At 36.4% G+C, this 15,135-nt stretch overlaps 1 protein-coding gene across 2 annotated transcripts; it reads right to left on the reverse strand.

Moving 5' to 3' along the window:
- Positions 1–743: 743 nt before the first annotated feature.
- On the reverse strand, positions 744–14,450 carry LOC105039331 (glycosyltransferase BC10). Of its 2 annotated transcripts, none has more exons than XM_010915454.4 (11): positions 14,097–14,450; positions 12,747–13,276; positions 11,532–11,630; positions 9,237–9,337; positions 9,071–9,142; positions 8,744–8,834; positions 5,295–5,375; positions 4,236–4,295; positions 4,009–4,131; positions 3,863–3,901; positions 744–1,293 (listed from the first exon to the last, which is right to left on the reverse strand). In XM_010915454.4, exons 2-11 carry the CDS (start codon positions 13,128–13,130, stop codon positions 1,165–1,167), a joined length of 1,179 nt encoding a protein of 392 aa, XP_010913756.2. In that variant the 5' UTR covers positions 13,131–13,276; positions 14,097–14,450; the 3' UTR covers positions 744–1,164. The 2 variants fall into 2 exon arrangements, with proteins under 2 accessions (XP_010913756.2, XP_073101909.1); XM_073245808.1 differs by having other exon boundaries at positions 745–1,293; positions 12,747–12,997; positions 14,097–14,444.
- Between the last annotated feature and the right edge of the window lie 685 nt (positions 14,451–15,135).

Genomic DNA, 15,135 nt, shown 5'->3' on the forward strand with positions numbered 1-15,135 from the left:
AACTATATACTGTGTATTAGTGAATACTAAGTTCGATAAATTATATATCAATTTATCTGTAAGTGTATATTAGATTGTTGCTAAATGTGTATCAAAAAAATTTTTAGTATGTATCAATAAGTCATCTAGTAAATATCATTTGCTGATGTATTGTGTATTAATGAATGCTATATTTTGAAAACTGTGTATCGTTTTATCTAGAAGTATATATTGAAACATTGGATGAATATTTTGCTACATGCGTATCAATTAATTGTATACTCTATACTGGTGAAATTAAATTTAATAAATTATGCATCAATTTAGCTGTAAATGTATATTAGATCATTAGTAGATGTGTACCAAAAAAATTTACAATATGTATCACCTGATTATATATTTAGTATGTATCATATGATCATATAGTATATATCGCTATGTGCTGAAAACGAAAAAAAAGAGAATACTTTAATCATGAGACTAATAACTACATCAATAAAAAAAATATTTAACTTTTAAACTCATATTTTAAAATTAATATTAAGAGACACGTGACACATTGTGAAACTCACCCCATATGATCTTTTACGGTGCCCGCCTCATATGATTTTTGTTCCACCATCCAGCCCTTTATATGTTCTGATGGTACCTTCAAAATAGGGCCTAATAGATGTTTTTTTTTGCATTTGATAAATTTGGACCATTATGCAGCTTCTCAGATGTTCTACCGCAAAAAGGAATATTGCCCGGAAGGATGCTTGCAAGAAGAAATGTGGTTTATAAACTTTCTTCGTCTCTATAAAAAAAATGGATCACCTTATAACATTTAAATAGACTAACAAAATTTGTTGTTCAAATGGCAGAATAATTACAAAATAAGTGAACCAAACAAGAACTCAACAAAAGAAAGCAAAGAAAAAAAAAAAAAATCCGAACAGACTACCTGGGAAAGGGCATAGTATACCAAGACAGCCACTTTAGCCCTACTCTGCGACACATGAATCTAAATAAACCCAATTGCACCACCAGCCTTGTCCCATATACCCAAACCAGCCAGAATGCACTGGGAGAGCCTGTCGTGGTTTATCAATTACAGGATGCTTATAAAATAATGGCTGATGGGTGAGCAACAGAGATCAGAAGCAGATCCATTACCAAAGAATGGTTGATGACCATGTGGATGACTCATATGGCCGTATAATTGGAGAATAAATGCATCAGATTATCAAGAGCTTCAGGATAAAATTTCCTGGCAAATAAATAACATGGTCTTTTCACCCCATTCCGCAAACAAGGCCTCCACGTTCCGACTTTCTGCAGGAAAAAAAGGCGGGAAATAAAAGATTATCAACTTGGCATAAAAAGGACACAGAAATTGCAACTTATTAATCTTCACATGTTTTTACACACATTTTTTGATATAGAATTCCAGTTTGTCCTTTAGTTCCTCCAATGTATGTTTCAATAACTCAACTGATTTGACCAATAAAAGATAGCTTGGTTGGCAACTCTTTGGTGTAACACAAATAAGAATTGCAGGTCAAGCATGTGGAGAGCAAATTGTGGTAAGATTGACTCAGAAGCTAAATTGTGCCAATGACAGATTCTTCCACTGCATTCAAGAGGTGAGGTTGCTGTGGTTACTGATCCCTCTTCTGAGAGTTTGCAAGAAATGGTATAATATCCATATGCTGGTAGGGAGGTCAAGTGCAGTGTCCAATATGAAATATGAATATGTGTGTAGCAATCTCTCTCAATGACAAAAGCATTACTCAAATGTGTATATAATGCATATATTTTCGTTTCTATATCATCCCTCAAATTGATGAGTTCCAACGCTCTTCCCTCATCTAGTGGTTTTGGTGCCTGGATGCAGCTTTTGTTAGCTGGGGTTTTGCTACTCTGCTGTTTGTGGACGCTTTTGGGGTGGTAAGGTGGTGTTTGTTGTTCATGGGGAATCATTTTTATTCTCTTTGCTAGACTGTTCTCCCTTCCTGTCAAGAGTTTTTGGGTTGTCTTCTGAGTTTCCATCCTGCTTCATTTTATCTTTGTGAAAAATGTGGCTTCATCACCTTTCACTGAAAATGGACGACTATATAATAAGCAAGCACTTATGACCAGTCAAAAGATTTAGGATGGACTAACTCAAAGGGAACAGACCTAATCCATGGAACAAGATGTCCTGATATAAACTAGATCCATCAATGTATGCAATACATATGAATCAAGTCAGGATCATTTATGTGCATCACAATTACATCTGATGTGCTTCAGAGCATTACCCAATGTTTCTTGTCTATGTTCTAGCATAATCCAACAGTTGGAGGAAGCAATAAATAAAAGATAAAATCAGATTCTCCAGAAGTTGTTTCATCGAATTTATATTTGGCTTTCTAATAAAATCAAAATTCTTCATTCAGAACAATATTAAAAACTCCTCACTAACATACAGTAAAAATCAAAATACATTATAGTTTGTAATCTCATCAATATGAAATAAATGAATAGGCTTCAAAATATTTTATGGTTCAGAAAATTGGGTGGCGAGGGGGTTTAAGCAAACAAGATGACCATGGAAGAAACAAGAATTACGAGACAGATGCATGGAAAAGGTACCAAGAATACAGTGTGGAAAGATGTGTAGGAGTTGCAATGATTTGTGGACAAAGTGATTGAAAATTGATGAAGGTGAAAATCACGCCCAACAAAGAGGCCCTAGGGAGGAGAGGCCTATGAATCTTTGTCAAAGAGTCTAGAAAGCTTAGCAGGAGACTAAAGCTTACTAGATGGAAATTATGAGAATTTGGGAGAGCATACGATGACAGAAGAGATATTCCTTAACAAGAGTTATTAGCCAAAAAGGGATACAGAAGGTCAACACCAATTTATTGGATCAAGGATTGATGGTCATGATTTAATCACATCAATACAAGGGGACCCACGTGTACCTCAAATGTGAATGCTGTAAAACTATATTTTAACCATGAAAAAGGTGATGATAAATTCCCATCCATCTGGGTATGAGGATACAGTTTACCATTCAAGAATGACAAAGTAAGAAAATTTGAATGCCCATGTAAAGTTTGAATCATAGTGTCCACGTGATCTCCCATCATACAAAGACATATTTTGCAAGGAGCCTTCCTACTAGGTCAGATGACATGGGCATACAGTTTACCATTCAAGAATGACAAAGTAAGAAAATTTGAATGCCCATGTAAAGTTTGAATCATAGTGTCCACGTGATCTCCCATCATACAAAGACATATTTTGCAAGGAGCCTTCCTACTAGGTCAGATGACATGGGCAATTTGTGTGAATCTCACACAAAACACGACACTGTTTTTGTTGTACAGTCCATCTATATGGTTTTGAGCTACACAGCCCTGTGGATCAAGCATTTCTCTTACTATAACCCAACCACTTGGCTAAAGCTTGCCCTGAGAATCCATGTCAGAATTTTGAAGCCAGAAGTGTTACGTGATGCATGGCATGTTCACATGCAGAGGCAACTGTGGACAGTACAATCTATGGAAAACTTGACTATCATCTTCCAAATATTATGCAGCACTTACCTAACCAAATATCTTTTGCCATTATCAGTTTTGATACCCATAGTAGTACCACACTGGTACAGTGTTAGTACAGGTCAGTATGTTATACCGACACTCGGTACACCCTCATACCGAGTATCAGTTCACCACCGGTACAATATGGTATGCTCAAAACTGGGGGTATGGTCTACTGTGGCGAACTATGATCTGCAATTCCTATGAACACCATAAATTATGGAGAATCCTCAGAGCAGGAAAAGAATGACCTTTTGCTACTTAAAATAAAACAATAAGAAAAGCATATAAGAAACAAAATTTGCTAACGTTACCTTTTCATCACTTGTAACATGATAACTCTCATCAATAGACTGCAATTGAATCCAAATTAGAAAAACAAAATTAAAATCCATGAACCTCAGATTAAGTTGAACCTGTGATGAAAAGGAAAACATTTTTCTTGAGGAAAAAGATGCACCGTTATATTCTTCAGGAGTTCATAAGTAACATCTCGAGCCCGATATGCTTTTGGGTGCCACTTTCCTTCAGACCAATCTACATGTGTTGTTGACCAATTGGCAATTCCAGAAGGATCAACCATCTAAGAATGCACAAATAAGTTCATGTAGTTAGCAACAATATTAAACTACTTGTCATGAAAGGAACTTAGCAAAGCCCACATTGTAAACATTCTTAAGTGCTGACATGAAAAAGGGTTGGCAAGTAATGTTCATCAGCATAGCAATGACGTCCATCCATATTTGGCTGTGAAAAACAAAATATATGGAATATCAGCATATGTTTCATTAAACTATAATTCACTGATAAAATTCTGCAGGCAAAGATGCAGGAAGATTTATCTTATATTTAGAAGGTAAAGAACTACAAACCTGTGGTTGTAGATGTCCTGATGGGAACCAAAAGGAACATGACACGAACTTAACAGATTCCATAAGAGTATATCATGTATATGCATGCTCTATACAAACAAGTGGTTGCAGTTACATATGGTCACTCATTCTTCTGAACCTTTTTGCTTTTCATGATTGGCAGAAATTTAACAGAAGAATGAGAAGAAATGGGCAATTACAGCCTAGCTCTAACCAATAATGCTAGTCAAGGCAACATGGTGGCTACGAAAGGCATATATCTACTGACTTCAACTCATGCAGGAAAATTTGCAAAACAACTGGCCTCTCAGAACAAATCCCAACTAATCCTTGATTTTTCAAGCAGTGTCTGTAGGAAGTCATGACTTGCGGATACTACTGTCCTATAAGGCAGCTAGATATTGGTCAATTCGGCTTGCTATTTATCGACAATGTCATGGGTAACTTGTATCATATAAACATACAGAATAGTTTCAAAGCCATGATGAAATTTTTTCAATAGATCCTGTGTTGTAAAAATAGAACTGACTTGGAATTAATAAGGAAGCTCTCTAAAGTTTGAATATTGATAGCAAAAGCTTTCCATATAGATCAAGAGTGCATAAAACAAAATTTGCCTCAGACGCTCTTAAAGGAGCTAGACACCTAAGGATTAGGTTGCATATATTTGAGTAAACTTAAAGATCCTAGTCCGAAACTTGATCTAAGTGGACATTTATTATATATCTAATCTGATAAACCCAGTTGTCATGTAGTAATACCGAGTGCAAACTCAATTTTCTGTTGTTATTGAATGATCTTCTTCTCCAAGGTCCTAACCGCACTGGCATTCAGCTGGAATATTTGACACACAACTGAAGAAGAAAATATTTACCTTGCAATAAAGCTTGAATTTCGTGTAGTAAAGGCTGTCTGCTAAAATTAACAAAGCATGTTGCCGCTTGACTGAGAACCACTGCAATACACATAAGACATAAGATGTGTCACATCCATACTATAGATAAAGCTCCTACATAAGCAAATTGTGATTTCATCAACCAAAAAAGCAAGAACAATTCTATCTTCAAAAGTTACTGATAGAAATAACATAAGCGTAAGAAATATAATATTTCATTTTGGTATCAAGAGATTAATATGAGCATTTTCATCCTAACAGAGACTCATCCAGTAAGATATGCAAACTGTTAATAGTTACACCGGCATCCTGAGGGTGCATAACTTGATTATAATGCATTCTCTTTTCTGGGTGCATCGTTAGCTTCCAGACAGTATTGTCCCATGTTTCTTCTTTCTGCTACTCATTATTTTTCTTGTGCTCTTTGAGTACACATTACACAACTACTTTAATCATCCAACAATGAAAGTGTTAATTTCTGAGGCAGCAACCAAGAAAGTTGATTGTGAAGTAAATATCAATCACTTGGTTTGTAAACTATTGAGCTGCTAATGGTGGGTTTGCAGTCTGGACAGATCCTTTTGCTAAAAATATCTTAGATCGTGTTATGTTGGATGCTTTAGGTTGTATTTATAAGAAACTTGTAAAGGGTCCTAGCTCCTTTTGCCTAAATTTAAAAAAAAAATTAGAAAAAAAAACACTCAATCACAGTGTATCAACAAAGAAACAACTGCTCCAAAGCAAACCAACTTTTAGCATATAAAATTTGTCTAGAAGAACTTCAGCAAGCTCGAATAAAACCTCCATGCTAAGGAAGAGAAAAAACTTCTTCCACAACTAAAGACTACAAAATTCCAAGGATGTCTAAATAGGACAACTTCCATTGATTAAGATAGTAAAGCACAACTAGTAAAAATTTTGTTATTATAGAAGTTTTGCATGCCAAAGCAAAGTGGATCTCCAACTACCATAACTGATAATATTCTACATACTTGAAGAGAGGAGGCAGAAAGTTGCAAACACAAGGTAGAGATAAAAAAATGATGTACTGATAATCCTCGGTCCCTAACAGAAACCATGATTAGTAAACAAACAATGCACTGTTTTGACAATTTGTGGCCACCTTATGAATCCTGCTTAGCTAATCATCATGACAACAAGCAGCATTAGTTACCGATACAAACTTTATTCTGTATGACACACATCAATACTGATAGAGAGAGAAAATAAACTAATTTACCAAAAGTGCCCCTTAGCAAGTACATTTTAAACATCGAATAAGATGCTCAAGCATCTTATCCTTATATCAAATGAAGAAGAATCCTTGTCACACAGATTTAGCCCTCGATTTTGCTCATCCCAATTTCTACTTCAATCATTTATGATCTCAGAAAGCACCTCTTCTTAGACCAGAAGGCACAAGATGTGGCCACCTTGCACTCCAAAACGAAGAAATATGATGCGCCACATCATACGCTATTGGCTAATAAGGATGAGATTAGCTTCAGTGAAAGCAGATATGACATACTCTGAGACATTCCGCTTCCCATTTCTACGAACACTGATAACCAAGGCTGCATTCGATTACTTCGGATATTACCAATCATCTTACCCAAGGAAGAACACCAAGTGCTAAGCATAAAGGTTTACATCTTTCAATAATAGCAAATCACCTCTTTATTTAATAATTTATGAGAACACCCAAAATCCAGAATTAAACACACCACCACAAAAGTCGTCCTAACCTTTGTCTTCTAGCCAAGATTGTTCACATGCTTGGCAAGGGGCTAACATATAAAATGCTAAGTTAGGACTAATCATAACATGGAACTCAAAGAAAGGACCAGGTGCTAGGTTCCCCTTTTTCTTTTGAACATGCTGTCTTAATTAAGTCTGGACAAATTAGACTAATAAGATCTTATCAAGCAAGAGTCCACCAACAGAAAGAAGATTGTTAGTAACTTAATTGAGCAAAAAAGAAGAGAGAGAGAGAGAGGGGGGGAGAGAGAGGGAGAGAGAGGATGGCGTGAAACATTTTCAAACTGAGAATAGATGTTAGAGCGAGCTCATATATTTATAAATGTGTCATTATTGTTAAAGGTAGTTGCAAATATTTACATTTCTTTCCAGAAATTTCCTTTTGACAAAAATCTAGCAGTTTGGCTGACTTGGGGATACAATATTTGAAAAAAGTAGGATAAGGTATAGCCTAACTCAATGTATTTATACTTATATACATGCACATATAATATATAACATATTAAAGAACTTAAGCATGTGTAAACAATAGCACATATATGCTAATAAACAGTTGATGAATATAAAGTTAGGTGGAAGAGGAATGCTTCGCAACACAATTTAGAATGCAGCCTGCCATGGGTCCAACATTGTACTTGAGTTATTGAGGCAATGGAAACTGATGTAATACAAGGTGCAGCTAGCAGGTCCTATGACCAGCTGGACCATGCCAAGCTTCTCAACAGCCAATCTATTCACAGGCAAAGACTTCAACAAGAACATACTTGATTTATTTCTTATAAATTACTGGAGATAGTATCAAATTGTGGCCAGGTTTCCATATTTGTAGCGGATAATTGTAACACATTTCCTTATTACAGAGTCCTATTTTGAGTACAATGTTGTATCAGTTTTAATGCCCAAATAAGGTTAGGGGTCAGGTCCTATATACACTTCTAATACATTGTATGAAGGCAACCTTTTGACATATAATAAAATTTCTCGGAAAGAACTTCCTTCATCAAATGAAGGGTTCTTCAATCCAGTTTGTTTCAATTTATGTGTTGATCTTCGAATTGTAATCCTAGCAATCAGATCCTTCTGCACCCTTCTTGCCATGTTAGAAACCACGTGCAAAGAGCAGGTGGCTTAAGCTGTGGCAAAATTGTTCATGTTAGTTATAATCTAAGGAGGCAATTGTCAGCAACATTATAATACAGCTAAAATGCGACAGCAGGTTCTTTGATATTGAGACTCAAAAAACAATTATTTTGAGAAACATTTTTATTTCAGGAGTTACTTTTCTCACATCATTGTGATTTGCATAATCTTGGTCAACTCAATAATCTGTGTCTCATTCTCCTTTGACATATTCCTAGATACTATGACATTTATGGCAGATCATATGAGCTGCATAAAAATGAGCATTTTCATTGATCAAACATAAAAACCTAAAAAGGTTCCACTGATTAACAGAACTTATGGAATCATTAATAGGCTTCAACAGGTGTAACAGTTGCTTGATTGAAAATGTTTGCATAAAATCCTGTGGTTTCTTTTTTTGTTTACATTCCTCTTTTCAGTTAGGTGATTAGGTTCGTCACTTTGTTGCATCTTTGAACCATTTGGGCACACTGATCTTTCATTTTCAATGAATAAAATCTCTATGACCAAATATAAATTAAGTTTACCTGTGCACCCTTTCTAAAGTCCCTTTCTTCAACCTCAGGCAGCATATGCTTAGAGTACCTTCCATTTCCATGTGGGCCGGGATCCTGAAAGCTGACAGTAGAGACAGTTTTCAACAAGAATTCGAGGTCACCATCCTCAATAACCAGGTTAAGACTATGCAACAACAAGAACAGATTATTTATTGAAGTGGTAAAACAGAAGTGCTTGGTAGAGCAGTCATCATGAAATTGTAAGAGAAATCTTCTGAATTTCAGTAAACAGCATCCAAAACATCCCACTGAATGAAATTAAAACAGGTTAAATTGCAAAAGTTATAGTGCTCCTACCAGTCAATAAAGCTGATGTTTGTCCCCATCAGATAATTATACACATAATCAAAATCATGTAGTGGAATGCAACTGTCATATAAGAAAAATAAGCACTCAATGTACTGATAAATGCATGAAAAAAAAAAAAAAAAGAATCTTAGCAATGAAAGATTTATTCCATCACCTGTCAGAAAGCAATACAAAACGCTGATTATCAGTGTCTTGGAGTGCATTTGCCAATAGTCTCTTCTCTGCATCAACCATAGAAATTGTCCCCCACACCACCTATACATACGATTGCTTATTCCAACACTAGTTTTAAATGATAATATAAAGCAAAGTTCACAAATTAATCATGAAATAGTTCAATCAATTAATTGATGAAACAACCATTCTAGTTAAAATGACAGCCACAACTAGTAGTTGCAATGCATAAATATATATGCATGAATTCAACATTTAAGTCACAAATGTTTATGTACTTCAAGATCTCGAAAAAGGGAAATTAAGGTCCTTCCAGTCTAGCTGTATTTTTGCTCAAAAATATGCAATTTATGATTTACAATTATTTTCGCTGTTAAAAATAGAAGAAAGAAGATTTTTAAAAGCTTGAGAAACCTGCTTAGACTCAAACCTGTCCCTCCTTAAGGAAGCCCATAACCAAAGGATATATCATATTGTTTTACTCTGTTGCAATCTTAGACTCTTCGACTTTTGCACTTAAGTGTACTATTGCTTACTTATTTGATAAACTTCTCACAACCCCACTATCTTCCCCTTATGTATTCTCAATTCTGCTAGTGGTGTGCTACTTCTTAAATATTAAGGTTGCTTTCCGACCCTAAAGGGTAACATTGTTAAGGAGGAATCCTAATTCCTATTTTGACTCATCATCTTTGTTTTACTGCTCGACAAACTAATGATGCCCAATGGAATTTCACCTAAAGCCTTGTTCCACTGAAATCAAACCCTCCTTAATTACACTCAATATCCTTAATTAGTTATATGGCCTAATCTACAGGATCATGTCTCTTCCAGACAAACAGATATGCTGCTCATTTGCTGATTTGGCAAGCCAACTGTCTGTATCCATCATGTGGCTTCCACAGTAATATACTATCTCAGGAGGCTCTACCTATACCCTCCTCTTCTATATGGACTCCCTGTGAAACGTTTATCCTTCACTAATTCTATTGGTGATCCTATAGATTAACATCATATCACCAGATATCTGTCTTCCTTAAAGACTATCATCTACTCAACAAGGAAAAGGTGAAATATTATCTCCATCTCTTTCCAGTATCAATGCTCAGTAACATGTGATGGCCCATGCAATCATAAAAATCATCTAAGTAGGGCACCATACTCATAATATATCATTTAATTGCGATAATTAAAGTTTTATTCAGATTGCTTGTAGCAATGTAATGTTTTGCATAGCATATCTCCTCTCTTAACAAGTATATTAAGATCTATGATATTTTTTTCTGCAACTATTATCCTATCACTTCATCATTTCCTTCCATCTTGTCTGTCAAACGGCTACCAGACTTCTTCATGAGGGCTACCAAGATGAGGCCACTCATATAATATACTAATGCCTAAGCCAAAAGCAAATATAGTTAACATTGTCTGGCTACTGGAGACATGTTGAAATTAGCCAATACAATAGATAATTTGTTAACATAACCTACCTTATCATATTGAGAAGAAGAAATTATGAAATTCAGAAGGAACAAAAGGCTTTTTAACCAGTGAATAAAAGAGTTTCAGAGGAGAAATACTAAGAGAGGCACAAAATTAATATTCAATGTTGAGAGAGAACTTGGTATGTATCAGATTGATGCCTCAAGAACGAACACAAGTATGCAAGTGAAATGCCTCCTTAGCTTCATGCTTAAAGTTGCACATGTCATGATATTTATAGCTATCAGCTTGGATGCCATGATAAAGCACAAAAGCTTAGAAACACTAGCAGGAAAATGTGCTGCCTAAAATAGTGCAATTGTATTGCCCTTTTTTTCACTTTTACAGTTCAAGCTACAAAATGCATTATGAAATCTATGATTACAACACCTAGATATAAATAAAGCTTTTTATCTGCGGTCTACTAACATTATATATTTTTGCCCTAGCACCTGAATTTTGCACACCACACTGCAAAAAGATTTTTTAGTCATTAATGTAACTTGCTAACTTCTTAGTCAAATGCATGCACACACTAACATAAACAACCGAGTAAGTTTCTGTGGTTCATATATGATACAAGCAAAAAATAATATCCATGCTGATTTTTTTCTTTCTTTTCTCATGTGAGATACCAATTCCTGGAGACAGAAAGATAACTCTTCCTTCCCCACACATTCTTTTCCTCATGTTTGTATGTGTACAATACATGTGTTTAGTTGAAAGAAATAGGCGGAACAGGTAGTGAAAAAAACTTATGCAAGAATCTCAGAAAATAGAGGGGTTGGGGTACCTTTTCACTTTGAATATCTCGACCAATAAATAAGGGACTCACATGTTCTGGCTTTTCCCTTGATGCATGTACATAGATGGAGAATCTTCCCTCATTGCCCTGGAAAACAGATTACTTAAATACATAAAAAGCACATATAACCCATTACAAATTGTATTATTGGAGAATGTTTTTCATTTATTTCTATTCTGACTACTATAACTGCAATTATTACGGTTTTTCAAAGAGTCATCAAATATAGCTGCATGGGTCACTATTGTCAACCAACTCATAATTTTGTTGCATGTTCACGGTCCTTGCTATACCAAAATCAGCCACCTACAGAGAAATGATGTGGTCTATTTCAAGACATTGTCTCATGCAGATATTGCCAGTGGTAGATAGTTTTTGGCATAGAAAACCATTGATCCTGATATATTTTATATATTACTCTACAAATTGCAATTTTATGTATCAGATGACAAGATTTTTAGATGAACACCTCCACAACCCTTTTCTTCCTTTTGCTAAAAGATCTACAGTGCATGGAAGACTGAACCTTCGCTTTGAAATTTTCACTAGTGCACAATCAGATTTTTGTAGGAGTTGAGGTACAAGAGAGAGCACTTGAGGCTTTTCCCAAGTTTGCAGAGAAAAATGAAAGCTCTAAGATCTTCACTCGAAGAATGGGTTTTCTGTTCTAAAATTACAAAATATCCTACAATGTGTAAATTGAATAAGATCCTAATTTCTTCTACTGGGTTAACCAAGAATGAGCTAGTCCTTCAAGGCAGCTTCTTAAGGGTTCAGATCAAGCACCAATTCTCCAGCATTTGGACATGAGGCTCCATTCATATATGAAAGAAAGAGGTCAACTAACAAAGAGTTCTGGCAATTTTCTTTTCAGAGTTGTGATTCATGATGGTGACATCAGGCATTTTTTTCTTTTTCATTAATATACTCATGAAAAAGGTAGTCCTTTTAATATACAGACAACAACTGCATCAATGGAATGCGATATGTTTTGTATGTTTGTTTTGCTTGTTTCATACATTCGAACAAGTAGAAGCCACTTCCACTTTATGACAAAATTCTAAGCAATCTGAGGAAATGCCTGTAATAGTTCTGCCCATCCCTCTGAACTGAATAGGAAAACACACAAACAAATAATAAATACAAGCATTATAGCATGGGGGAAAAGGCCTATACATAATATGGTCAAATTTAGAGCCTTACCAGGAAGAATTTCTCCCACAGCCTTTCAAAGGGCAAGGATCTTGGCGTCAAGAACATGAAAGCAATTTTGGGATTCTTTGATGGAACTAATGGCATTGAAAGGATGTCTTTAATGACAACACGAGAAGCCATCTCATCATCAGTAAGTATCCGAGCGGGCATAGCAGGAAACCATTCCTCAAAAGGAGCGCAAACACTAGATGCAAAGAAATAGCATGCTGGATAATGCTGGGGTGGATAGATATATGCCCCTATCAATAAGACACAAACCAGAGATATTAAAACAATTATCCAGATAGGCCTTCTTGAGCTGGGTCTGTGGCGCGGCACCGGCATTTTATATTGGTCCCCAATGCCTAGCTGCCACGCCTGAGGTATCTTCATTTCGTTCTTCTCATCACAACAACCTGAACATCATCATTCCTTCTAATCTCATCAGCTCCAACCATCAGACACCAAAATACAGAACATTATGCAGAATCTACAGAGTAGCCCAATGCTGCATGAGTTATTGGTTCATTATAAATTTACTGCAAAAATGAAAAGAGAACATGTATGTGACTTATCAAAGCTCCAAAAAACTGCATTTTTCTATTTTGAAGAAGCTAGTGAAACAGTGAGAAAAACGTTGTAAAACATGAGGGAGAAAAAGCTATGCTACCAAACAAATAGTTACTATCCTTGTAATTCCCCCTTCAACAGCAGGTTGCAACTCCTCACAAAACATAGGTAGCACATCTGTTATCTTTAGTCCAGTGGGGAGGAAAAAATAACCCCCTAAGGAATCATTTAGTCTGTTACAATTTTTTTTCTGGGTTCTTCTCCTATCTAGATTAACCTTTTTCTACAAGAGATTCATGAGTCTGCAAAACCCTTGAGAAGTCAACTACAACCCAAACCGTCGAACTAAAACTACGAGCCAAGAAATTCCTTTTTATTTCTTTCTAAAAAGTCAAATCCCTTCTGATAAGATTTCCAGCTACCAAACATAAAATTTTAAATGCAACGCAAGAACAGCACAAAAAGATCAAACCAACATTCCACCAACATCCACCCAGCGTAACGTGCAAGGAACCTCTCAAAACCCCCCAAAGCTCCCTCCTTCCAGCTCCCAACAACCACATACCAACCCCTAAACAACAAGTCGACCAAGAACCCCACAACTCTAACCCACATTAACTTTCCCGGCACAAAAAAACCACAACCACCGATACTTCACACTCTCTGGATCGACTTGAACCGCCAATCCCATCAGAATCCAGACTAAATCCACAAGAAAAAACAAAACAAAAATAAAGAACCAAAAAGTAAACAACAATGAGCAAGGGCAAAGAGAAGGAGATCAATTACCTTTGGAGCTGCCACAGCAATGGAGATCATCCGATAAGAAGATCTGGAGTGGAATCGAGAGAAGCTAGCGGGAAGAGAGATCCGTCAACTCTCTCCGGCATCCGTTAGGGCAGGGGGAGGGAAGAGATCAAACACATATAGACGATTTGAGGGCGGAGATTTCAAAAGCTCAAGGAAAAAAAAGTTTTTTTTTTTTTTTTTTTTTTTTGACTGCTCTCTTGTTCTTATGGTTCTCTCTCTATCTCGCGCTCTCTCACCTCCGCTTTTTTCGCACGGCGGAAGCAGTCGTTTCTCGGCTAGCTCGCTCGCTCTCCCTCCAACAAGAAAATTTTTACCCGGAGGAGGCTTAACGTATGCATATTTATTACGCTTCGAAATAGTCGTTGGTGGAAATGCAACGGAAACAAAGGGAATGTGGTCTAAGAAACGAGAAGAAATTGTACTCCTGGTACGAGGAAGCGGAGATATTGCATATTAGAGTAAATTATAAATTTTTTTCAAAATTAGAGATAATTACGTTCATATTTAATAAGTTGAAAATCCATGCTCATCCTTTTTGATACTTTTATTCAACTCTTTAAACTATAACTTAATAGAATATTAATCCAATCGAGACTCAAATATTATTGTGTTGGTTTTCGGGCTTGGTCAGAATCTTCGTCGAAGCCAATTTCGATCGAAATTTATTTACATGTTGTGCGCACGTATCAAGCGATTGTCGGGGCGAATCACGCCTCGGCCCACGAAGTAGTGTCCGTTCTGATTGGGTCCGGACGGGGAGCATTGCCCCATGGTCCCCATCGAGGACGAGTCTCCCTAGCGTCACGCAGATAGCCTCACGGTTTTGTCCTTACCCTCGGCGGAAAAAGACGCCTCGTGAGAAAAGGTGTGCCCGTATCTCTCTCAAGCACATGCACGATTTGGCTTGGCAAAAATTTGCAATGCTACTCGATCATTTGGAACCCCCAGGGTGAGATTTAAGGGGATGCCTTTCTGGGATAATGAGGGAGCAATGGTTCGCCAAGGAGCGGCATGGCCG

The sequence above is a fragment of the Elaeis guineensis genome, chromosome 1 (assembly GCF_000442705.2).
Source record: "Elaeis guineensis isolate ETL-2024a chromosome 1, EG11, whole genome shotgun sequence".
Classification (NCBI taxonomy): domain Eukaryota; kingdom Viridiplantae; phylum Streptophyta; class Magnoliopsida; order Arecales; family Arecaceae; genus Elaeis; species Elaeis guineensis.